Source organism: Colletotrichum spaethianum (genome assembly GCF_022836535.1).
Source record: "Colletotrichum spaethianum MAFF 239500 DNA, contig70, whole genome shotgun sequence".
Taxonomy (NCBI): domain Eukaryota; kingdom Fungi; phylum Ascomycota; class Sordariomycetes; order Glomerellales; family Glomerellaceae; genus Colletotrichum; species Colletotrichum spaethianum.
Window position 1 is genome coordinate 51,925 of NW_026054840.1, and position 23,940 is coordinate 75,864.

The following is a 23,940-nucleotide window of genomic DNA, read 5'->3' on the forward strand; positions in this document are numbered from 1 at the left end:
AAGTGGTGTTCTAATTGTACAAGGAGCCCGGTACCTGGTGTTGCTTTCGATGCCGAGTCGAAAGGGCGAGTGGGAATTGGATGCGCCAGCTGACAAGAATTGGCTGGTGCTGGCGGAACACTGAGCAAGGTCGAGGTGGAGTGGACTTGGAGATATTCCTGACGAAGGCACTAGAAATTTTCGAAGAGAAAGCACCACCTCACATCTTTTGGCAGGGAACGACGGGCTGGGGGGGCCAGACAAGTAGCACGGTGCACGGCTACGCACCTTAGGTACCTCACCTCGACAGCTTCTGGCGGCGCCGGTGCTGTGCCACCTTGAAAGTTCAAGTGCGAAGACCCACTTGTGAGCAAGTTGAGCTTCAATTGGATCCGGGGACACTGAGCAGAGCTTGCCCGTCTGCTACCGAACATCTCCCGGTCTCCCTCCGGAAGCCACTACAGCGCCTTCCAGTGGCAGTACGTACCTCGGAGAGTTCGTACAGTGCCAACGTCAGGGTGTGAACTGGCTTCGTACGGCGCTCGTACTCTCCAATGAAGTCATGCTTGACGCATATGCCGTTCCACCTTGGACCTATCCTCAGCTGATTGGCCCTGGTGAATCAGGCTTAGTCAACTGCCCACACACGGCATTCTAGGGAATCGGCTCACGTGCGAACCTTGTCCGAGTGGTGCTGTCCGTACTGTGGTCGCAGCGACCGATCCCCCCTCGCTCGCTGTCCGGCAGTGACCTTTGTGTATGAGGTGCTTGCCATCCGTCCAGTGCAACTACTCCCCTCTCTCAGTGTGTGTTCCATCATTAAACTGCGCCCAACCCCCGATAACCTCCACCCGTAACTTCTCCTCCCTCTGCTGCAAATCCGAAGAACAAGATTCCTCAATCGACACAATCGCTCAACCACCGTGGCATCTTGCGACGTTCCGACTACTCCGCCCAACTCAACCACAGTTATAGCCCACACAGTCACACTCCACACACGCATACATCGTTAACATGGCTGTCGCGCGTGGTGAATTCTAGAGGGTGGTCCCCAAGTTCGCTGCATCGATCACAATGGGACCACCCTCTGTGATTCTCTGCTTCCTTCGAGACTATCTGTCCATCTGCTTCGCCCAAGCCTAAAACCTCAACACAAAGCTATTGAAATCTCTGCACATAGCCACTAGATACCCCCCTTGCGACAAAGTACCCCGCCACCCCGCCACTGCCGCCGTGTCTCCCGACGAAGACCACGAATACTACGAATACCTTCAACGACGCAGTAGAACTGCCGGGGAAAATTCTGAAACTCCGGAAAGAGTTCAGCCTCACATAGTCACAACACCAGCCATTGATAAAGAACGTCCAGTACCGCCATGATGGTTCGCCGTAGCAAGATCTCGCGCGCTGCCGGCCCGTCACTCGACCCGACGCCGATCGCCTCTACCCTTACAACTCCCCTGAGTTCGGCCTACCCATCGACGTATGCTTCCGAAGCCGAGCTTGATGCCCTCGGGGAGAGCATGGACTCTCTCACCTTGAGCGAGAGGAGAGCGGCCAAGAAGCGAGCAAAGCCTTTTGCTTTTATGGCGCTGCCCTCTGAATTGCGGCTCAAGATTTACGAATATTACTTCGAGGGTGGCGGCGGAGTGGTCGATCTCGACCCGGATAATTACAAGAGCTTTCACAAGAAGCTCGGAATCCAACGGACGTGCCGCACCATCTACCACGAAGTCTCTCACTACTTTTACAGCAGCCGCTCGTTCCGCATCTTCCCCACTCACCCGGGCAAGTACTTCAAGACCAAGAAGCCTCTTCTGGCCCGCCTCAAGCCGAGCTCACGATCTTTGATCACATCGCTGGAGCTCCGCCTCGGTCCCGGTTGGTCCAAGCCCCCTCGAGGATGGGTGGTCACTCCCGCTCTTGGCCTGAATGAGTGCGTCAACGTCCGCCGTCTGACGGTCATGGTCGAGTGCGACCCCAGTGATGGTATTTTCAATGGTTACCGTCGTTCAGACGGTTTCTACGAAGGCTTCAGCCAATCTCTCCTCACAGAGGTATTGAACGAAATGCCCTGGTGTGAAACTGTCACCTTTGATGCATACTCGAGTGTCAAGAAGTCGGGCCCGATGATGCGAGGACTACTCGATGTGACTGCGGCAAATAACCGCAAGATCAGATGGGGCCCCGAGAGAGGTTGGACCGATACCCCCGACGAAGAGGATAAGGCCAGCAATCTGGTGCTGGTGCCTCCGGCGTCGGAGTTCAATACGTCAAGCATGGGCGTACTTGTAATGGCGTAAGGACACGGTGGAAATCCATTTTGGTCGCTTTTGGGCTCTCGCTTTTCCTTTCGACGCAATTGCAACTTTGGGCTCGGGTTTTCGGTAATGGGAAAGGATGGAACGCAACGCAACGAGGGCTACGGGGTTTTGATTCGAAATCATCGCAGCGGTCAAATCGACTGATCCCGCTCTTCTCTCTTGCGACGAGACTGTAATACTAGCATGACGAGAAATGAAAGATACGGACATCAAGCACATCTGAATCATCTTAAAATTCTGCCGTCGTCCTCGATTGAGGCTTGGAATGATTGACTGCACATCTCTAGGAAGCCAAAGCCCGGAACACCCATCACCCCGAATGTACTACGAACGTCTCTTCCCCGCTGCGTCACCCATTGCTTCTTGTTGGTCACACTTCCCTAACGGTTGGCCCCTCACGCGACCTGGGACATCTACCTTCAGCCCAGCATTGACTCTCGCTACCCCGCGTTTTTAGCCCCCCTGCCGATAACGTTCAGCAAAACAAAGCGCAGTGGTTGGTCTGCCGCGCAACCTGCAACATCCATGCTGAAGCTGTGTTTAGTTTCGAGACCGTTCCCCTCGTTCGCTGGGCTGTCACACCACTCAAGACACGACGAAGGAGGAAAAGCTTCCCCGCCATTTCGGGAGTGGACTGTGCGGGCATTGCCTGGGCTCTGGTTCCCAGGGGTTCAGAGGCCCGAGCTTTCCCAGAACCGGGGCCCGGACGCCGACATACCGACGCCCGGCCCCACCATCCCACCCTTCCCAAGCGCAGCCCAGCGCGGCAAGGCCTGGTGGATTGACGCTTTCCAAATTTTTGGTTTTGCATCTGCTCTGCCGCGCAGCCTCGCTACGTTTCGCAACATCTGCACCACAGCTCTCTCTGCACACCCCGAGAATTCCCTCGCGCTTTGTCGACACACCTCACCTTGACCCATTTGTATACTACACGGCGACTGACCGCTGACGACCCTAAAAATGCCTCTCGACACTTCGACTTACTCCATGGCGCTGCTGCGCGTTGATGGCCGCCGATGGAACGAGCTCCGACGGCTGCACGCCCAGATCCGGACACAGGAAGCCGCCGACGGCTCCAGCTACCTCGAGATGGGACACACCAAGGTCATGTGCGTCGTGACGGGACCGGCCGAGCCCCAGCGCCGCGGAGGTGCGGGCGGTCAGACCAAGGAGGCTGCTGTCACCGTCAACCTCGTCGTCGCCGGGTTCAGCTCCGTCGACCGCAAGAAGCGGGGCCGCAACGACAAGTGAGTGCATTCCAGAATGCTTATCGATGTAGTTGTCGTATCATGCCCACTAACCAATGGGCAATTTGCAGGCGAACCCAGGAGCTCGAGGCTACCATTGCCAAGGCCGTCTCAGCGAACCTCCACACCCACCTCTTTCCCCACAGCAGCATATCCATTTCCCTCCACGTGCTGTCGCAAGACGGTTCTCTGCTGGCGGCTCTTCTCAACGCTTCGACACTTGCCCTCATTGATGCGGGTATCCCCATGACCGACTACATTGCCGCATGCACGGCGGGTTCGACGTCGACATACGCCGCCGCCGACGATGGCGCAGATCCCTTGCTGGATCTCAACACACAGGAGGAGCAGGAGCTACCATACATGACGGTGGGAACTCTGGGATTGACGGATCGCGTTGCCGTGTTGGTCTGTGAGAGCCGTGTCCAGGTCAGCCGTTTAGAAGGCATGCTTGCTGTTGGCGTGGACGGATGCAAACAGGTGCGACAGTTCATGGACCGCGTCGTCAAGGAGAAGGGTCGTCAGATGGTGCAAGAAGGCGCGGTGGAGAGAGGCACTGGCTTGGACTTGGAGATGGAATCATGAGATGTCACGGTCACGGACTGCGTCAACCACAGGAGCTGGGCGGTGGTATCGATAATGGTCAGATTTCCTATCGCATTACTATTGTACAACCACAGCTAACCATCCATACAGAATTCGAAATTCAAGGAAGGAAGTTTACAGCTCGTCGTGAGCAGCAGGAGCCTCGGAGGACGTCTCCTTGGGCGCTTCAGTCTCCGGTTCAGGGGTTGGCTCCGTAGCTGCAGTGGAGGCGGTGCTCTCAGTAGACTCGGTCTTGACCTCCTCAACGACGAGGCCTTCGGGGAGCTTCTTCTTGGCGCCCTCGCCCATACGAATGGCATCAACCCAGCTCTCGACACTCGCAACACCGAAGTCACCTTCGTAGCGTCTCCACCAACCACGGCGGGCGTTTACAGCAACGATCTCAATGTCACCAGTAAGACCAAGACCCTTCGTAACAGTAGAAGCGGCGGTGTTGTCGTTGGGGACGGAGAAGAAGGGAAAGATCTTGCGCTGGTTCTGAGCGTACTTGTGAACGAGCTCCGACAGGCTGGTGAGAGCCTTCTCAGCCTTTTCGTTCTCCTTGGAAGAAACGAAGGCCAAGACGCAGGTGTGGGACTTGGCGCTGAGGCACTCGGCCTGGAGCTTCTCGGGGGTTTCGGCGACGGGCAGAGGAGGAATGACGGCAGAGGCGGCTTGCTTAGCGGAGGGGGACTCGGTAGGGGTCTCGGACTCGGGGGTGGCCTCCTCGGCGGCAGTACTGGTGCTCGACTTGGCGGATGCGGGCTTGCTCTTCTCAGCCTTCTTCTCAGTCTTCTTGTCGGCCTTCTTGTCGGCCTTTTTCTTGTCACCGTTAGGCGCAGGGTCCGGGTTCGGAGAAGCGACCTGGGAAATGAAAGAAACCAGACCGTCCTTCTTCAGCTCTCCATCGTAGACGATAGGCTCCTTGTCGCCACCGGGCAGAAGCACCAGAGTGGGGAATGACTTGACTCCAAACTTCTCAACCGCCTTTGCCTCCTTGCTGCGCACCTGACCGACCGTGACTGCGTCGAGGAAGTCAATGGCGACGCTGCGCAGGAGAGCGCTGGTGGTACCCTTCTCGGTGAAAAGGATGGCCTTGGGCTTGTCTCCCTCGAGGAACGAATCGAGGTCCTTGTCGGTGACTCGCTTGACGTGGTTGTTAATCTTGTCGACGACGGCTTCGACAATGCCAGTGGCGGTTCGCGGGCCTTGGTAGTCCTCGACGACGGGCTTACCGGGCTTCTTGCCCGGCCTCACGATTTTGAGGGTGGGGAAACCCTGAACACCAAACTGGCCGCATAGTGGCTTGTTGGCATCATCGTCACAATCGATGGCGGCGACCTTGGCCAGTCCATCGAGGTTCTTGGCTGCCTTTTCGTAAGCAGGCTTGAGGTTCTGGCAGTGTCCGCACCACGGGGCGTAGAACTCGACAATCTGTAGGCAAAATACGAGTCAGTGACACCCGATTTGAGCTAGCATAGCTCCTGGTTGGCGTACCGAGGTGTAGTTGGACTTTGCGATTAGGGTATCGTAGTTTTTGGCATCCACCTGGAGCACGGCAGAGCTCTTCGGGTACATGCCTGCCTGGGCACCGGGCAAAGCCGAGAGGACGGCAGCGCCAGCGGCGAGCAGAGTGGGGTGATGCATCGCGGTGGATATAGAGTTAAGCAGTGTGTGGGGTGGGAAAGGTGAGTGAATGCAGCAGGTGATGAGACGCCACCACGGACAATGTTTGGGTTGCAGTGAGTGAGAGAGGAAAAGGGAGAAGAAAGGGAGGAGGGAAACAGCGGCGAAAAGGCGTGAGAATAAGGTCAGAGCATGGAGCAGGGTTCAGACAGGTGAGAAAACATCCGAGTACTCTGCATTTATGGACCAAGGAATTGGGGGCCCTGGTGAAGACAAATCGAGAAAACTGTCTAGTTGGCTTCTTTCCTGTACAAAAAGGCCAGCGTGGAACTGTGAGACGCGAACCCCTCACCTCTGTCCTCAATTTGTACTGTGAATGGAACCGTGGAAATTTCCAGTCAATCGAATCGAAGCATTTCGTTTGCTCATCAGCCACATACCCCACACGAGCTTGGAGAGCTTGAGCCACATGCCCTGGCAATGGTGCAGGTACCCAACTGTCAGCTGCAAAGGTTGATGTGGCGCAGCTGTGCCCGAGCAGAAGGTACATCACGCAAGGTACCTAATGACCTTTCATCCCCCGCTGTGATGAGCGCATGTGGGGAAACTTGACGCTGCGGTAAGGCTTCCAAGATACGAATTGCATGTCTCCAACCTCTTCGTGTTGCAGCACTCGTCGCATATTCCGACCCCTTTGCGCCCGTGAGCTGCCACACAGCAAGTTTTTTTCTCTTTCTTTTCGCCTTCCCAGTCCAAGGCCGAGCCCGACGCAGCTTCAACATCGATTGCATCCTCGGCAACCTCCCCCGATCACCACCTGGCGACCTGTCGTCGCAGCCATGGCCGAGCCAATCCCCGATAGCCTGCGACAGGCCGATATCACGAGATTCATCAATCGCGCAAACCAGCTGCGCCAATATAAGCCGGTCATCACCTACTGGTGTAGGTGCCACCATCTGCACTATCTGCAGTAGCTCCGATAACCTCCGATACTGACGAGATGCGCAGGCGAGTACTGGGTGGTTAATCAGATCCTTGCGAAGGGACTGCACAATGTCGATGATGAGAGCCTCTCGTACACAACCAACTTGATGGACCGTCTCGAACAGGTGAGAAAACCTGATAAGGCAAGAACCGTGGCTGGTGTTGTCCGGTGACTAACAGGTGCTGTACCAGACCAAAACCGAGAACGCTCAGGAAGAGGCCATCACAGACGATGCGGTCGGTCAGGCATATGTTGAGCAATTCGCGCAGGATGCTTTCGAGAGGGCAGAGAAGGTTCTCAGAGCAAACCGGGTCACAAGGTACAAAACTCCCTACCGGCCAGCCAACCTCGCCTTCATTGTCAGCTAACATACCCTGCAGGCAAACCGCCGATACGTACGATGCGGCCGCGACTTTTCTCTTGCTGGGCAACATTTGGGGTCCTGTGGATGAGGAAACACAAAAGAAGGTCAAATACGCAAAGTGGAACGCTGCTCGCATACTCAAGGCTATCAAGGAGGGAAAGGATCCGAATGAGTCGAACCCTAAGCAGGAGGAACCGGAGGAAGATCTGCCTGCTTTAGATCCCAACGACCCCGACGTCCGCGGTCTCACGTCCCCTCCCCCGAAGCCGGTTTCTGTCGAGGATGACCCAGAGACCGAGTTTTACAAAAAGGCACCTACGCCGGCAGAGTCTATACCGCCCGCTGCGCCGAGCGAACCCGTCCCCACCCAGTCTAATATCCTCGATCTGCCCTCGGTCCCGACAGCAAACGACCTGAACCCTCCTACGCCCCAGAACCAGGGCTATTTCGACCCTCCCGAACAGTTCCCGCCGTCACCTCTCAGTCAGACGGGCACAAGCGACGCGGCTCTCACGGGAAATGCCGCATCAGCACCGTCGCCCTATGCTGCATCCTCAACGGGTCCATCTTTCAGTCCATCCAATGCAGCATCGCCGTGGCAACCGCCTCAAATGCCTCCTTCGAATGTCACCAAATCACCTCCGCCGCCAGCCCCCAAGCAGTTCAAGCCCCCGCCGATCGCGCAACAGCCCAAAGTCCCCATGTTTCCCGCCTCGCACAATTCATGGGCCCCGAGCAGTGCGCCGTCGGACGAGATGGACTTGCCCAAGGCACAGAAGCACGCAAAGTGGGCGATATCTGCACTGAACTTTGAAGACGTACCGACGGCCGTCAAGGAGCTCCGCAACGCGCTTGCGGCGTTGGGTGCGCAGTAATATGGCTAGCAGTCTTGCGTGTCGACGGTAGTCAAGGCTCGGAAGATGATGATACAGGAACGAGACAAAGAGTCATTGGGCCTCAAGAGTCCAGGCCTTAGGAGTTGAATAATGATACTTTTATATCTATTAACGGGCCTAAATTCGTGGCCAACGTTTTCGCTGTTGGTTCTTATGCAACTCCACCATTCACACGGATGACTTGACCCGTAACCCAGGATGACTCCTTGCCTGAGAGAAACAGAGCAACGGAGGCGATCTCTTCTGGTGTACCGATCCTGTTATACGGGCTGTTCGCGCTTATACGTGCAATCATCTCTTCCGTCTTGCCCCTGTAAAAGAGCTCAGTGCCCGTGGCGCCAGGTGCGATGGCGTTGACAGTGATGCCTTTGCTAGCCAGATCCTTGGCCATGTACTTGGTCATCTGCTCGATGCTGCCCTTTGTTGAAGCGTAGAGGAGGTACGGCGGGGGGAGGTTACTTGAAGCAAGGACTGTCGTAGAAAGAAAGATGACTCGGCCGCCTTCAGGCATGTGAGGGAGTGCTTTCTATGGTGGTGGTGTTAATCACGGCGACAGTCGCGAATTCGCACACAGGCAGGCTGCTCTCTTACCTGGACCAAAAAGTATGGTCCCTTGACGTTGGTGTTGAACATGATGTCAAAGTCCTCCTCGGATGTGTTCTCAACGGTGCGCATGTGCATGATGGCGGCGTTGGGGATGAGGACGTCGATCCTGCCAAACTTTTCAACGGTGACGTCTACGAGCTTCTGCAGCTCGGCGGTCTTGGAGTTGTCGGCGCGCACGGCGATGGCGCGGTCGCTGCCGATGGTCCTGACAACCTCATCGGCGGCAGAGGAGTCGCTGCTGTAGTTGACTACGACCTTTGCGCCCTGGGCAGCGGCGCCGATGGCCATGGCCCGGCCGATGCCCTTGGAGCCGCCCGTGATGAGAATGACCTTATCTTGGAGTGACATGTTGTGCAAATGAGACTGGTTTGCGACAAGGCTTTATTTCTGCGTAAGCTGGAACTGCAGTTATTTCGTACTTCAGTCTGAGTGAGGTTGCTGGGCAATGCGACGGTTTAAGCTGACATGCTTTGAAGCTCTTGTCTTATAGCTCAAAGAATGGGCGCGCATTGAAAGAGGCGCTCATTAGCGCGAGAGCGAGGCGTCTTCCACACAGGATTGACCGACTCCAGCAAACGATGCACGCATTGGTGACTCAAAGACCCTCGTTCCATCCGAAGGAAAGCGGGAGTGGGGAGCGAAGGCCGACGGGTTCGCTACTAGAGAGCTCGTTTCCTACGCGCGAGAGGCCGAGCTTGCAGAGGGTTTTTTTTGGAAGGAACCACGATCGGATTCTGGCCAAGTCCGTAATCATGCCGTCTCCCGAGCTTCGGCTCCGTCCTGTTGGATGGCAGTGGGAATAGAATGCCACCAGCTACTTTGGCAACCCGTCCCCCGACAAGAGGATGATTTGCATCGGCCCTAAAACCGTCGAAACCGTCGCCCTTGGCGGTTCGGCCCAAGAAGAGGAAGATGCTTGTTTGCTCCGATAGGGCTGAGGGTCCGCATGACGTTACCTGGAGAAAGGGACTCGAGGAGTTGGCAACTATTGACTCGCGAAACGAGACTTCAGCCCGTCTCGTTTTGGACGGATTTGGAGAAAAACGGCCCCTGCAAGTCCGAAATGGAACAATTAGTGATTGGACCCACGGCTTAGGCCAGGGCATAAGCTGTTTGCGATGGCGCCGATTGCCGAATTGGCTGTCAAGATCGTTCCCGCAACCAAGCTGAACTTGTCATGGTCAGGGCTCAGCCACAAAGCATGTCGGAGATCGCCAGCAGCATCTCTTGCTCAGTTGCAGGAGTAACATCCGCCACGTGCGGCGAGTCAAGATCACTTGGAAGATCCCACTGGTGACGAAGGGACCATGGGTTCCATGCCTTCCGCGGACCTTCTGTCCGTGTCATGACGGGACGCAACTTGGCACTTGGCGTTGACGATCAGTTTTAACTCCATCGGCTTTACCACAACCTCGCAGGTGGGGCCCCCGTACTGTACACTACTGTGACTAAGGTAGAAAGCCGAAGCACGTATGAAAGACAGGCAGATGTACTCGCAATCAGCTCCATCCAGGCAATACTGGGGGGTCGATGAGGGTGGAACTGAGCATTATTGATGTCATCAGTAGCTGCAGTAGCCGTAGTCCCCGGCGCCACTAGAGTTCACCCCTCTTGCCTGATTCGTCCAAGTCTCATCAGAAGCCTGGATTGTCATCCTATCGTTTGCAACGGGAGGCCGTGACAGCTTGTTGTACCGCGTGCTTATCGGTGATGTGGATGCACAGTAAGCTCATTGACCTTCCTTCTCTTGGGTGAAGTGAGGGGTCTGGAGGGGTTGTAAGTCGGCATGTCCGCCGCGTCCGGCAAGCGTGGATTCCAGCTTCAGACTCGCCATATAAAAAGCGACTTACGATCCGTGTTTAAACTGCACATCTTTCCACTAAAAACTATTTTCATGCTTCTCTAGATCAAATAAATCATCACACTTTTACGTATCCATAACAGTTTTTCACAAACTCAACAGTCACAATGACATCACTCCCAAAGACTTACAAGGCGGCGATAGTTGAGTCCAAGAGCGCGCCCCTCAAGATTGTCGACCAAGAGCTGAAGCAGCCTGGCCCCGGCCTCATCCTCGTCAAGGTGCTGGCTTGCGGTGTCTGCCACTCGGACGTGGGCATGCAGGAGGGCGGGTTCGGCGACGTCTTCCCCCGCATTCCAGGTCACGAGGTTGTCGGCGATGTGGTGGCAGTCGGAGAGGGTGTGAGCAGGTTCTCTGGTGGAGAGCGCGTTGGAGGTGCCTGGCACGGAGGTATGTCTTAGACCTACGCATGCAGTGTTTCCCATCGAGTCATATGTTACTAACACCTCGATGCAGGTCATGATGGGACTTGCCGGCAATGCCAGAAGGGCTTCTTCCAGACGTGCGACAATGAGACGGTCAACGGTGTGTTCCGCGACGGCGGATACGCGCAGTACGTGCTGCTCCGCTCCGAGGCTGCGGTTCGGGTGCCGAAGGACGTCGACCCGGCCGAGACGGCGCCACTCCTTTGCGCTGGAGTGACTGTCTTCAACAGCATCCGCAAGATGGGCATTGAGCAGGGAAACATTGTCGCTATCCAGGGTCTCGGCGGCCTCGGCCATCTTGCCGTCCAGTACGCTAGCCGCATGGGCTACAAAACAGTCGTCCTCAGCTCGGGGGCCTCGAAGAAGGACTTTGCGATGAAGCTCGGTGCGCATGAGTACATCGACTCGAGCGCGTCCGACCCCGTCAAGGAGCTCAAGAAGCTTGGTGGTGCATCATTGATCATCGCGACGGCGCCCAACGCCAAGATCATCTCGCCGCTCACCGGCGGTCTGCACGCTGGCGGCAAGCTCTGCGTGCTTGCGCCGGTCGGAAGCCTCGAGGTCGACACCGTCGATCTCATCGTCGGTGGCAAGTCGGTCTGCGGCTGGCCCAGCGGACACCAAATGGACTCGGAGGAGGCGATTGACTTTGCAGCAACGCACGGCATCAAGTGTATGATCGAGCGGTTTTCTCTGGATGATGCGAAGAAGGCTTCGGAGCACATGCTGTCCAACAAGGTCCGCTTCCGCAGTGTGCTGGTTATGGAATAGGCGTTGGCATATGAGGTTAAAACGGTTGTATTAGTAGGGAAAGGGTGAGGAGGGTGATGACCTGAGTGAGAGAATAGAAAAGGAGATCTGTTAGTAGAAAATTGTTAATAAGAATCGCAATGCAATCGAGATGAGAAATGCCCGCTCTCACCACCCCAAAACGCATCGTGGTTTCTACAATGACATCCGTTAAGTGCAAGGCAATCTACACAAACCCTTTAATTAGCCGCTCGCATAAGCTCTGGCAGGCTCTCAAGTCGCACGAACCTGCAAAGAGTTCACTCAAGTTCCGGCCTACCCCATGTAGCGCCACAACGCCAGCAACTTCTAGGGTTTCGCGTTTTGGGACCTGTATTGTGGGATCCAGTCTCATTCTCACATGCTTACAAACTTGGCGCGCGACATGGCTGTTTCTTTTCAGACTGTTCTTCCCTCTTGCTCAACGACCGCACCCCGAAGACTGTCTGCCTAGACATTATGTTTCCTCCCACTAATATTGAATTAACCATACTCGCTCAACTACATCTTCGGCAACATGGTCCATCGCGATATTTTCTGTTTTAATGGTGCACCGCCTTCAATTCTGCCACGGCCCAACTTTTCCACCGTGTCGGCGGCTGTACCTCTTAACCCTAGCTGGCAGTGTCTTACGCGTGGCTCCACCAAGTCTGATCAGCAGAGTTTGGTTCTGTCGACTCGAAAGTACAGAAACGCGTGCTGCTGGCGATATTACTGAGCAATAGTGAGCTACATACTCTCGGTATAGCATGGAACAACAATCTCTCCATTGAACTGAATTCACAAATAGACTGCGAGCAACATACAAGTAGAATCGCCTTGCAATCAATTTCCGCCTGGTCCCTTATCCTCGAGTCCTCGCCGCTTTGGCCACTCATCTTCCAGCATGAAATAAAGCAGAACGTCCCACCACTTTCTCTCGTGGTAAGTCAAGTCACCCCCTTCTGGGCACCCCACCCTTGTGGGCACCCCTTTTACACCAAAACTGCTCTTTCTCACCATAGCTTTATCTTAGTCAGCTTACTAATTAAAAGTCTAAGAAAATTATAGCTTATATAATATAACTTATATCTTATGTATATAGTCGTTATATCTAGTTATTACTTTATATTAGTCTAAACTAAAGCTTAACCCCAAAAGCTTAGAACTGTTAAGGTTTACACGTATTATATTAGTATTTATTAATAAAAAGAAACTTTAAATAAAACTATACTATAAGTATATATTTGTTATAATACTTAAAAAAGTATATATTATTAAATCTAAAATAGTATAGTTATAAGTATTATTTATAACTTATCTCATAGCGTTATATTATATAAATCTATAATAGTATACTTTATAAGAAACCTTTTTTAAAAGAAAACGTATTATTTATTATAAATATATATTTAAAACACTTATCTTATAAGCAAATACTTGTTTTAACTTTTATATATAAACAGTATTTATATATAAAACTCTAGTTTTATAAGACCTTTTTTTATAAAGTAATAATAGTTTTAAAACAATTAGTAAATTACTAGTACATTAGTAATATCTTATTTTAATACTATTACTAAGCACTTAGACTATTTAGGTGTCTAAAAACCTATATATAGCTAAATTCTAGTAATTCTGTATAAGTTATAATTTTCTTGGATTTTTAATTAGTAAGCTGACTAAGATAAAGCTATGGTGAAAAAGAGCAGTTTTGGTGTAAAAGGGGTGCCCAGAAGGGGGTGACTTGACTTAATGTGATTTCCGAAAACGACACTCTAGCACAAAGCTCAACTTCTCGTACAAGTGTTCCGCGGCCGTTGTACTCGACACAACCGAGGCTGATGAAGTGAATGTTGGCCCTCTGGAAAGCTCAATCGACCGCCCAACTGATTGCTGCAGCACCGTAACCCTTGTCACGATGCGCCGGCGCGATGCTGTTAGTCAAAACAGCTCGTCTGTGGTGGTGGCGATAGTTGTCCCCGGCTTCGTCATTGAGGGCAATAACTCCAATTGCCTGCGATATGCCTGTTCCGTCTGCTGCCGACACGCATATTATCACGCCTAATAAGAAATTTTGCAAATCTTGGAGAAGGGTGTCGTTACGCTTCCTGGTTTGTGGTCGAAGTGCGTTTGGCCCCCCTAGCGAATCCGACGGGATCGTTTGTTATTTGCTCGTGGATCCAGGATTTGTTTTCTTATTGTCTTCGATGGCCCGGAATTCAAGTCGCTCCGATCGATATGCGTTGCCAAGGTCACTCGCCATAGCGTTTAGGCATGTTGGAAAGCGCGAACGTGTTGATTTAGGAAGAGCTTTGCTACGATGGTTGATGTGAAAAGAGCCGCAATGCGACAAAAGGGTTCTCGTGCTAGAATACAGTCAGCCTCGTCAAACAAATCCAACAAATTGGTCCCTCATATATAGTCTTTTTGAGTATTGGGCGTGTCTCTGGCACAAATGTCTGCAAGCAAGCGGTTTGTTAGTGCTTAGATCAGCTGAATATGTCCGTACAACCAACCTACCGCAACGTTACGATGAACACATTCTGAGTCACACCTACAACAAGATCAGAGCTGTGCGGCTAGGAGTTCTATCTGGCGAGTAACAAGAAACATATGACTTCAACACATTGCTTGTGGCATACTTGAACCGTTGTGGAACGCTTCGCATACAAACAAAGACATTCTGGTTGACAGAGATTATGTTCCATTAAGTTTTTGTATAGGTATGTTATTTCCTGTTTCCCAGTCGTGAGGTGGTGGATTATTAGGTTCATTAATTACATTCAAACTGCGACTCTATACCCGGTCTTCCCGTAAAGAAAACGTCTGGACGACGACAATGTTATCGCGGTCGCTTCCTGCCGATTCCTTAGAGGCTTCGAAGGTTAGTTCGGTTTCGCTTTCGTTGTCACGCCTCCCCGTCGACTCCCAGCCGCGAGCGCGCTTGCTTGACGGTTTGTGTTGTTGATTCCGGTCTGACTCGCTGCTGCCCATCTCGTGGCTCTCTTCGTCATCCTTAGACATGAAAGTGGTGAGACTGAAGGGCCCACGTCGTTGATGGCTCGAACTGCTATTGCTGACGTTCTTAATTTTGCCGCCCATGGCGGACGGGGCACCGCGTTCGGAGTCGTGGAGTTGGGAGGGGCCCATGGAGGTGAAGCCAAGTCGGTATCCTACGAGCCGGAATAGTGGGCGGAGGGTTGCAAGGCTGCCTGCGGTGATCGCCAGGCCCTGCTCGGTGGTGGACCAGATCGCGATGTCAACTGTTGCATCTGGAGTCGCGCGAGTCAGCACCCAACAACCTTAAATTTGATCACCACGGGGGGCCGCGAAGTGGGACTAGACTAACAAAGGAAGTCTGGATTCTTGAAGTCCTTGACAAACGGCATGCGCACAACGACAGCGGCGCTGGCACTTTAAAATGGTTAGCCAGATGCCCAGAGGCCAAAAGACAAGACAGTCAAACTCACATGCAGGCCATGGCCATGACAGGCACGAGCGCCAACTTGGTCTTGCGGTCCATCTTCAATTTCCAGATAAGAACGATGGGCAAAATGGCAAAGGTAAAGTCGCAGATGACACTGAATGCGCTGTAGAGGAAGGTGAGAGCGATGATGACATCCATTGGGACACAGTGCCCCTCCTGGGTGCTCTTGTTCCAAAAGTAAGAGATCGGTAGACATTGCAAGAGAGTTACAAAGAAGAAGACGACGCCGGTGCAGACCGTCAACATCATCACAATGTAGATGATCCAAATGTCGACCTTTCGCACTGTTATTCGGAGGAGGAAGTAGCCGATGGAGATTTTAGAGGCGATCATGGCTAGACAGTACCAAAGGTAGCAGTACCACCAATACTGTTACTCGTCAGCGCATGTTCGTCCATCAAGTTCTTGAGCAAATAGATCGATGGCTTACCATCATAGCAGACTCCCAGTCCTCATCGCTGAGATCCTTGCGGTGACGACCAGTTCCATAGTGTACGCCCGTCAGTGCGCATGATACGAAGAGAATGAAAAATATCTATTGACGATCGGGTCAGTCTAGGGTTCCATGGGTTTGGATTGCCATGTATCCGAATATTGAGGGTTTGACGCACAACAGCACCAAGCATAAACCAATCGTCGACCCCAAAATTCTTGACAAGGCTGAATCGGACATAGCATCGGAGGAGAACTGCTAGAAAAGCTGTGGTAACGAGAGTGATGCCGACGGCCACCAGCTGCGGACCACGGTTCTCGATTTCCGCCATTGCGATCGAAATAAGCGAACTGAAGATTTCCGATACTCAGGCTAAAAGAAAAAGGGATCGAACGACGAGTCGTGCTGCTGTCAAAGGAGGGGCTGAGAGGAGCCGTAGGGTCGGACGTCGTTCTACAGGTTCTCCATCTCGACAGGAATGAAGACGGATGGGGAGGGACCTTGTTGAAGATATGCGTCCCTGGAAAATGGGAACGAAACCACGCATTGCACCGGGCTGGTCTAGCACCGTTGCTGCCGTGCGGCGTGAGACGAAGCAGAGAGGCGACGATACCCCTGATCGTCACTCACAGGTGCGCAGAACCTTGCAGACTATCACCCTGGCATGGCCACGAACCTATGCCGGATTCGAAATGGATCTTCATGTGTTCGACTAGGATGGAAATATCGGCAAATGGGTCGAGCCACATCTCAGGTAATCCAGCCTCACACATTACCATCCCAGTTGGTATTAGTTTCCCAGTTAGTGGCCGGTGAAGTATCCATATCGGGCTTAATGGCCGAGGTGTCCATTGTCTGGAATCCTTCCCCCGCATTAGTTCCGAAGAAATTGAAGATTCTGAACTCTTCAACCTCGGGGGATTCCTCTGCCAAGAATAAAAAGTAGTGAAAGGCTTCAGGGATGCCACCATGACCGGGTGACAATCGGCCGCCTCCTCAAACATAATTCCGATTCTCCTTACCAGCTTCCCACGAGGTGCAGCAGGGAACCAAATCCACCACGGGAGAATTGGGAAGATTTGGGGGCCATCTCATCGTTACGGATGGCCGCATTCGGATAATAAGTGACGGTAACGCCTCGCATGGATGCATTGCTGAACCTTGACATTGCAATTCTGTTTCTGGAGGATCAAATCTATTGACTACGGCGGAGAGAAAACTCTCTTTAGCCATCGGCAAACGTGTCTTTCCTCTTTGGAACCTGCCAGAATAGTGCGACGATGGCTATTTCGTGATGCTGATACGAGGAGAGTAGAAGAGAGCCGGAGGGGTTCAGCATTTGTACGGATGCTTCACATCGTATGCTTGACCATTATCAATGAGTATTCAATGCGGGGTTTTACCAGTGTGGTGCCATTTATCGAATTCCTTTCTTGAGAACACCCGCGTGGAACAAATCTCCATGCTCCTGCACGCCGACTATCAACAAAAGCAGTAAGCAAGACTGCCGTTGCTCTGAGGCGGACATTTCCGTACTAATGCAGGTCGCGTGCTGAGGAAGTTTAGGGGGCATTCTAGGGTGTCCTTTGCTCGCATGTTGGGCTGACAGGAACCAGGGGAAAGTCCAACAACGTTCAGCGACTGGTGGGAATTATGGGAGTGGATAAGAGCCGAAGACGCGGAAATGTGAAGACTGGTGGTGGACTGGAGCCATCAATAGCGAAGTAGTCTCCAATAGGGAACTGATTGTCTCAGACATCCCCACTCGTATTACTGTTCCATTGGGCATCCCATTTAGGGGAAGTCATCCGAACCAGCCCGTCTGCCCATGCCATCAGCAAGTATGACAGCTCGCTTGTGACACCGTACGTGCACAACTTAACCGTTTGGTTGGGCTCGTGAACCCTATGGCCCTTCTCCTTCTTCTGCAGATTGTTCTTCTTCAAATTCCTTTGCGGAATTGTGGCTTACGACCGTCGTCTCTCCAGTATGTTAGGCCGCATCAAACAAAGCGTCAACTGAGTCTCTGACAATGCAGGTTCTTGCAGACGTCTTGTGATCGTCCCCAATATTTGCATTGTCTTATCCATCAAATCCACCTCGCCTGTTCATCGTAGCCTCTTAAGCTCCTCGAACTGTGCCACACCCGCTATTGCCACCTTATCCCCGTCCATCATCAGCCTCGAGGTTTCATTTGCCAACGCTAAGAGCCTCAAGCAGTGACAGGCCCATTGCGACCCGCAGCTTTCTTGTCGGACAAACACCCAACTTCAAGGCTTTACTCTGTCCGTTCCCACTTCGCCGTCGTCAGCTTGAATTGCGTCAGAAAACGATCCTGGTTCCGAAGAGGCCGGTTATCACGGATGCATGTCTGCAGGTCCCAATTAAACTGGCGCCGCCCCAACGCACAGATAACTGAACGAGTAGGAACCCAACGAAAATCTCATGTGGGGGCTTCGAAAACCAGATCTGGTATAAGATCGGTCATCGCTGCTACCTGACATCCGGACGGCAAACCCGCTGCCCAACACAGCCTATCAACCACGAATAGGCAAAATCAGGTAGCAAATCTGAAGTCCAGCCTCTCTACCCTTGCCCGTGGTAGTATCCATTTGTTGTTGGCGCTCCTCCGGCGACATGGCGTCCCGTATTTGGTCTCGCTACTTGTTTTTTTAAACATAGGAGAACTCAGCGCATAACATAGATCGCGATATAAACTAGCAATCCTGACTAGAACCATGTTGCCGCGACGATATACTGAAAGATCGTCTCGTTAGTAAATCTTGGCGCTGGCAATAGCCTGTAGTTGCACAGACATGTTGTAAAGTGCGGCTGACACAGTCCCTGTCCTCACAGTGTTGGAGTTATGGCTTGCTCAACCAACTTGCCTAGAGGGAGACTAGCATGATCAGGGTATTCTACAAGCAGCATCCAAAGTAGATGACTCACGTAGAGCAAGGCGAAGGATAAGACACCAGTACGATCATTAATGCATATGAAGCCCACCGGTTAACATTTGGCAATACTAATCCAAGGGCAAAAACACAAGAAAGCAGCTGCAACAAAAGAACCCGCCAAACAGTGTCCGCTGGCTAATTCTCTCCGGGAACTACATCAATAGCAATACCTGATGTGCTGTTGGTTCGCACCCTATAGTACATGGTTCAGCCAATAATCACTCTTGAGGTCACTGCTGTCGTGGCCTAACACAGGATGGCGAGAAGATCCACATGTATGAAGACGAAGACGTTAATACACAGGAGCCTTGAGCAATCAATACAATATGGTGTAGAAACCTGAAAGTCCACCAAGATACACCAGGGATAAACTACCTTGAAGCATTTCAATCAAGGCGTGGGGTGCGAGAAGAGAACAATGTGCACTAAGCCAGAACTGGATCGTACTGACCATGCTTGAAAGTATCACACGTGCTGGAATCCAACGATCACTGCAACAGGATTGTATGGTTAATAATACCTCCTTCAATTCCGTATCCGGAAAACACATATGGTACAGTTTTCTTGCTTGTGAGCTGGCTTAATAGTCTAGCTAAAATAAAAATAAAATAAAAAGGACTATTGGACCGAGGTCATGGCCATTAATTTCAAGTCAAAGGTCGCCGAGGAAGTCATCAGAATCGACCCGTCTAATGTTGGACTGGGCCAAGTCCAGAGGGAAGAAGGCAATACAAGACCAAGGAGTCACTCTACTGTCATTCTCTCTGATCAATAGAGTTTATTTTGTTCAAGTCCATCGGAAAGTTGCGCCAAAGTGGTATTTCTTAGTGAATGTTCCTACGGCGTCAATCACCAAGAAACATTAGATGCCAGAATATAACTGTTAATGATCACATTCTGCGGGATACGGCATGAGGAACTTTGGTTTCACCGGCATATCATACCCTTTCCTCGGTTTCTCGGGACTTAGTCCGGTGCGGTTTCCGATCGGGCAAACCGAAATTCGTCAAGCTTAGCTGGCGGAGCGGATAATTGAGGTTCTTGCTCTGCAATTAGGGAATATGCATTATCAACGAATCGCAACTGAAATGACCAATGTAGTTGGAAAGGGCTTAAGGCCCCAAGATACTTAACGAACCGCAAGTAAGAATGCAAGCCAAGGTACGGTAAGGTTTAGCGGTGCGGCCAAACTTTTTCACACGGACCGAACTGCGATGTGACTGCCACCCAACACTTCAGATACAAGTCTCGCGCAGGCACCTTGAGTGAAAAATCCGTCTTTAGGTTTCTTAATCAAACCTTGACCGCCATAGCTTGCGCATAGAGTACAAGGATTATGAATAGTATGACTGAGACATTGATAATCACTAGTGTGACACATAGCCCTTGACTTGGTGCCTAGCTTACCTTGGGACTGATGTAACGTGAATTGACTGGGTATACGGTAGGGTCTGACTGTATGCCTCGGTTGGTAAAGCAGATAATGTGAGATCGCAGATGAGAGCTTACGAAAAATGAAGAGAAATGATTCCTCAGTTGACGAGGTAGTTTCAGTATGCCGAGGAGTGGAGCTTGTTTTAATAACAGAAATTTGACGTAACAGATAAATCATCGACGTCAGTTATTCTACAAAACTTGAACTCAAGGCTGCTCGCAAGACTGGTTGCCGTGCCCAACGGGTTGACATTACCACATATGCCTTACACAAGCTGATGATACAATCAAGTTGACAAGATCTGAATACTTACAGTGTCGCTTGGGGCAAAATGTACCGCCTTTGTGTCTTTCAAGAGATAGATGTACGTTTATAGAAGAATTGGCCGATTTGTTTCGTCAGACCGATAGCAGAGTGTCTCAACAGTAAGGAACACAATGTTTCAGGAGGCGCACAAGCGATATTACACGTAGATAACAGAGAAATTGCAAACAAAGTTTCTTTCATTAGGCGAATAATAGAACAGAGCCCAATCTAGAAGTACCCTATGTAGTTTATGGTATGTAGCTGCTAACAAGTGTAGTTCAGGTTATTGGGAAAGCGCGGGAACATACAACATGATTGCAGAATAATGTTCAAGGAAAGAAAAATGTAACATGGAAGTCTTAGATCTAAGATTCTCTACAACTCTATATATTCTTGGGGTCAGTTTTACTCTATTCAACCCAAGTACCGTCGTCTTCGATCTGCAAGAGATGCGCCAATGCCCAGTCTTGGTCGTTGGCGTAAGGGTCTTTGTAGTGAGCCAGTCGGCCGTTTACAGACCGCGGATAAATCCATGCACAAGATGCTCTGCCATCAGGCGTGAAAAGAGCCAGGTTGGCTCGTATGATACCATCGGACTGCTTGCTGTAGAAAGGGTCTCTGATTGCCTTGCTAAAATGGTGTAAAGCAATGGCATTCAAAGTACTCCAGTAGTGAGGAAACGTGTCTCCCCACGTGCGGTCTTTCCCGAACCAGTGGCCATCCCAATGTCGAATAGCAACGTCGTGAACTCTATAGTCTGGTTGCTTCCCGGCAAAGCGGAGGAGGACTTCCACCTGCAATTCAGCCGCTGAAAGCCAAGTATTATCCCCCGTCGCTCGGTACAGCTCCAGCAATATTATTGCTGCTGGGGCGACGATAGATTGCTCGAAGTTAACCTCAAAAGGGGGATAATCCGTTCCTCTCTCCAAAATGTTTCGGCCGTGTGAGATGAATAAATTTCTAGCCCGCTCCAAAGCTGTCACGTCACCCGATGCCTTGAGCACTCGGAGACCCTCAAGAATTGGCAAGCCGATAGCATAAAGCGACGCGCCACCCTCATCATAGAATCTCTCAAGTGTTTCCATGAATCTCGCAAGTGGTGATTTACCAGACAGAGCAGGGATTCCAATAGCTGCGGCGACCAGGTGAAGCTGTAAGACCCATGGCCAGTTGTAGAGGCGCTTGTTGACGTATGTACCGGTTCCATAAGGAGCATCGAAGACAAAACCGTTATCATCTTGAAGTTTCGTACAAACGAATGAGTAGTAGGCGGCAAATGAGTCTTTCAATCTGCTGTCCGATTTCTTCTTCAGCCATCGGCCAACGAGGACACCCATGCCAACACGCTCGCGCCCAGCATTCCGGTCTTGCTGAGTTTCGTAAAAGGGTGATGCTTCGGCTTGATTGTCATAGACAACATAAGCCCCCTGTAAAATGTCATTAGTATCGCCGACTTGTTGTCTCTCTACGATGAAATTTATTCGACTCTTTATGAGATCATCATAACGTGGAACTGTGTTGAGAAAGACCATAGACTCTTTCTGCGCGATTCCTGAACCGGTTGCAATGCGCAACGTCTCCTGGCCCATTCTTCCAGCATGATGAACGTAGGCAAAGCCTGAGTCATCCTGCTGCACACTCAGGCCGTTCACAGTTGTGGTTGAGTTCACGGCAGCAGCGTCACCCGTCATTCGTATTCTGACGGCCTCTCCAGACACAAGCGTATGGCGTGGTATATCGAAGTGAATGAATTGATTCGATCGGCGGGCGCACTGAGCGAAGAAGTCTTCCCAATCAGTGTGCCAGAATAGAGTCCACTCCAAGATACTTGACTGGCCAGGCTCGAGAACGGGAACAGAAGGATGAAGGAGAAACACGCCTCGGGTGTTGGAATGCGTTACTTCATCTCGAGACTCGATGCTGTAGCCGGACAACGATCCTTTCGTAAGAACGAGACCCAGATTTCGACCATGGCCTCCCATTTGAGTGAGTTTCACCCATGATGAACACCCGCCATTGGCCCATACATGGGCATGTGTACGGAAATGGAGTGCGTCAGTAGTGTTGGTATAGTGGTCGTTGAAGGGAGTGTAGATTGCGAAGGATGTCTCTCCTGTCGCGGAAAGGTTGAGTGAAGAGGCACCCCGGTTCCGGAACTCGTAAGTCTCCGTAAAGGACCGCGTTTTCCTGTCGAGACGTCGGTGGACAACAAGTTCCAGCGGCCCAGATTGATACGTTGCGACCGTGACATCGTGGCCGCTCGATGAATCGATGCGAGGGCTGTTCCAGAAAAGCCGATGGAGCAGATTGGCGCCAAGGTCTGCAAACCCCAAACCCCAGCGACTGCCCAGAGGCTGCCAGGGCGCGTTAGCCGGAGAGCTGACCCAGTTCAACGGGGTTTTGGCGCGAGGATCCGCGATCTCCAGGACAGCTCCGGTAGCCCTGTCGACATGGACGCGGAAGTCTTCATTGTAAAGCTCAATAGTCCGAACCATGGTTGCAGTGATGTGTACCAAATGGCGATGTGTCGTCTCAAGAAGCCTTTTGTTGAACTCAGGGAATGCCGCGACTCATGAGAGCAACAATGTGTCATGCTTGGCATACCTTGTGTGGCAGCTGAGGCAGGCTGAGACATGCGCTACGTGATGTATGAGATCATGAGATTAGAAGTCGAAACTTTAATGCGCGCTGACACTGGAGACAGTGGGGTTGTGCACCCAGCCATACGGACACCTGCTAATAATTGTGTACTTATGAGTGGAGCAACGAGCGGACCGCTGAAAGTCGGCGGTGCCGGGGTCATCTGGACCTAATTACTACATTTGCTGTCCTGTTTTTCTTCGCTAGGGATGTTGCTTGTTACCACAAGGATTTCTACTGTCCTATTGAACTTACTGTTTTTATTCAGCTTTGATTCTTCTTATAGTCTTCTGGTTGCCGGCAATTCTTTTGGTTTACTATGTCCTAAAAGGGCATCATTGATGCCAACCAAGCCGACGCCACGACGACTTGAAGTAGACCACTGGAAAGAATGGTCTTCAAGGACAACATCTCAAGTAAGTTGTCGGGTTTGATCAAACACCTACAATAAAAACCACCATTATGCACACGGGAAAATAAATGAGGAGACTAGGTCTGTCGGCAATGCAGTGTTGATTTATGAGCTTGGCGCTACTTCGACAAGTGCACATGATCATCATCCTCGTGCGAAAAGCACCTACATCTTAAATGGGCTGATTTATTGGGGTTCTCAACACGTGCCTCCGCAATGGAGCGAAGAGTTTACTTAGTTGGTCATACTACAGTCTTCAATCCAACAAGGACGATTGAGTCTATTACAGCGGAGACCGGATGAACTTGAAAAGCCAGGAATAGATTCACAAATGCAGCTAAACCTTGCATATACGCCTCTAACTACCCTTGCTGGAACAGGGCTTTGGGAATTGCTAGGTATACAATGAATAACAGCACATGAACACACGCGGGGTCAATGCCAAGCAGGTTATAGAAGAGCTAGTAGCCATGCTTGGGCTTCTGGAGAACACTACAGAATTCAACGACGTTACTTCCTGTAACCTTTCCATCTCAAGCTCTATCACTCCTGCCATTTCACTGTTCCAGATCCAATAAACCCAAGTATTATCCTTATCATC

At 51.5% G+C, this 23,940-nt stretch overlaps 9 protein-coding genes across 9 annotated transcripts; 4 read left to right on the forward strand and 5 right to left on the reverse strand.

The window, feature by feature from the left end:
- Positions 1-1,358: 1,358 nt before the first annotated feature.
- Positions 1,359-2,282, forward strand: ColSpa_12696 (uncharacterized protein; the record flags this gene model as incomplete). The annotated part of the gene is made up of 1 exon (XM_049278908.1): positions 1,359-2,282. The coding sequence occupies one exon, from the start codon at positions 1,359-1,361 to the stop codon at positions 2,280-2,282; it is 924 nt and encodes a 307-aa protein (XP_049134865.1).
- Positions 2,283-3,230: 948 nt separating this feature from the next.
- ColSpa_12698 (uncharacterized protein) lies at positions 3,231-3,560 on the reverse strand (the record flags this gene model as incomplete). Its single annotated transcript, XM_049278909.1, has 2 exons — positions 3,231-3,257; positions 3,288-3,560. 2 exons carry the CDS (start codon positions 3,558-3,560, stop codon positions 3,231-3,233), a joined length of 300 nt encoding a protein of 99 aa, XP_049134866.1.
- On the forward strand, positions 3,264-4,135 carry ColSpa_12697 (exosome complex component SKI6; the record flags this gene model as incomplete). Its single annotated transcript, XM_049278910.1, has 2 exons — positions 3,264-3,550; positions 3,622-4,135. The coding sequence occupies 2 exons, from the start codon at positions 3,264-3,266 to the stop codon at positions 4,133-4,135; spliced, it is 801 nt and encodes a 266-aa protein (XP_049134867.1).
- A 135-nt stretch (positions 4,136-4,270) lies between these two features.
- On the reverse strand, positions 4,271-5,782 carry ColSpa_12699 (putative protein lysine methyltransferase SET5; the record flags this gene model as incomplete). The annotated part of the gene is made up of 2 exons (XM_049278911.1): positions 4,271-5,569; positions 5,633-5,782. The coding sequence occupies 2 exons, from the start codon at positions 5,780-5,782 to the stop codon at positions 4,271-4,273; spliced, it is 1,449 nt and encodes a 482-aa protein (XP_049134868.1).
- Positions 5,783-6,600: 818 nt separating this feature from the next.
- Positions 6,601-7,985, forward strand: ColSpa_12700 (protein homolog of mammalian lyst-interacting protein 5; the record flags this gene model as incomplete). The annotated part of the gene is made up of 4 exons (XM_049278912.1): positions 6,601-6,703; positions 6,770-6,870; positions 6,926-7,065; positions 7,127-7,985. 4 exons carry the CDS (start codon positions 6,601-6,603, stop codon positions 7,983-7,985), a joined length of 1,203 nt encoding a protein of 400 aa, XP_049134869.1.
- A 172-nt stretch (positions 7,986-8,157) lies between these two features.
- On the reverse strand, positions 8,158-8,960 carry ColSpa_12701 (versiconal hemiacetal acetate reductase; the record flags this gene model as incomplete). The annotated part of the gene is made up of 2 exons (XM_049278913.1): positions 8,158-8,532; positions 8,598-8,960. 2 exons carry the CDS (start codon positions 8,958-8,960, stop codon positions 8,158-8,160), a joined length of 738 nt encoding a protein of 245 aa, XP_049134870.1.
- A 1,620-nt stretch (positions 8,961-10,580) lies between these two features.
- Positions 10,581-11,669, forward strand: ColSpa_12702 (alcohol dehydrogenase patD; the record flags this gene model as incomplete). Its single annotated transcript, XM_049278914.1, has 2 exons — positions 10,581-10,863; positions 10,930-11,669. 2 exons carry the CDS (start codon positions 10,581-10,583, stop codon positions 11,667-11,669), a joined length of 1,023 nt encoding a protein of 340 aa, XP_049134871.1.
- Positions 11,670-14,465: 2,796 nt separating this feature from the next.
- On the reverse strand, positions 14,466-15,920 carry ColSpa_12703 (satratoxin biosynthesis SC1 cluster transcription factor SAT9; the record flags this gene model as incomplete). Its single annotated transcript, XM_049278915.1, has 5 exons — positions 14,466-14,932; positions 15,019-15,083; positions 15,140-15,525; positions 15,587-15,691; positions 15,768-15,920. 5 exons carry the CDS (start codon positions 15,918-15,920, stop codon positions 14,466-14,468), a joined length of 1,176 nt encoding a protein of 391 aa, XP_049134872.1.
- A 4,777-nt stretch (positions 15,921-20,697) lies between these two features.
- On the reverse strand, positions 20,698-22,782 carry ColSpa_12704 (uncharacterized protein; the record flags this gene model as incomplete). Its single annotated transcript, XM_049278916.1, has 1 exon — positions 20,698-22,782. One exon carries the CDS (start codon positions 22,780-22,782, stop codon positions 20,698-20,700), a length of 2,085 nt encoding a protein of 694 aa, XP_049134873.1.
- Positions 22,783-23,940: the final 1,158 nt, after the last annotated feature.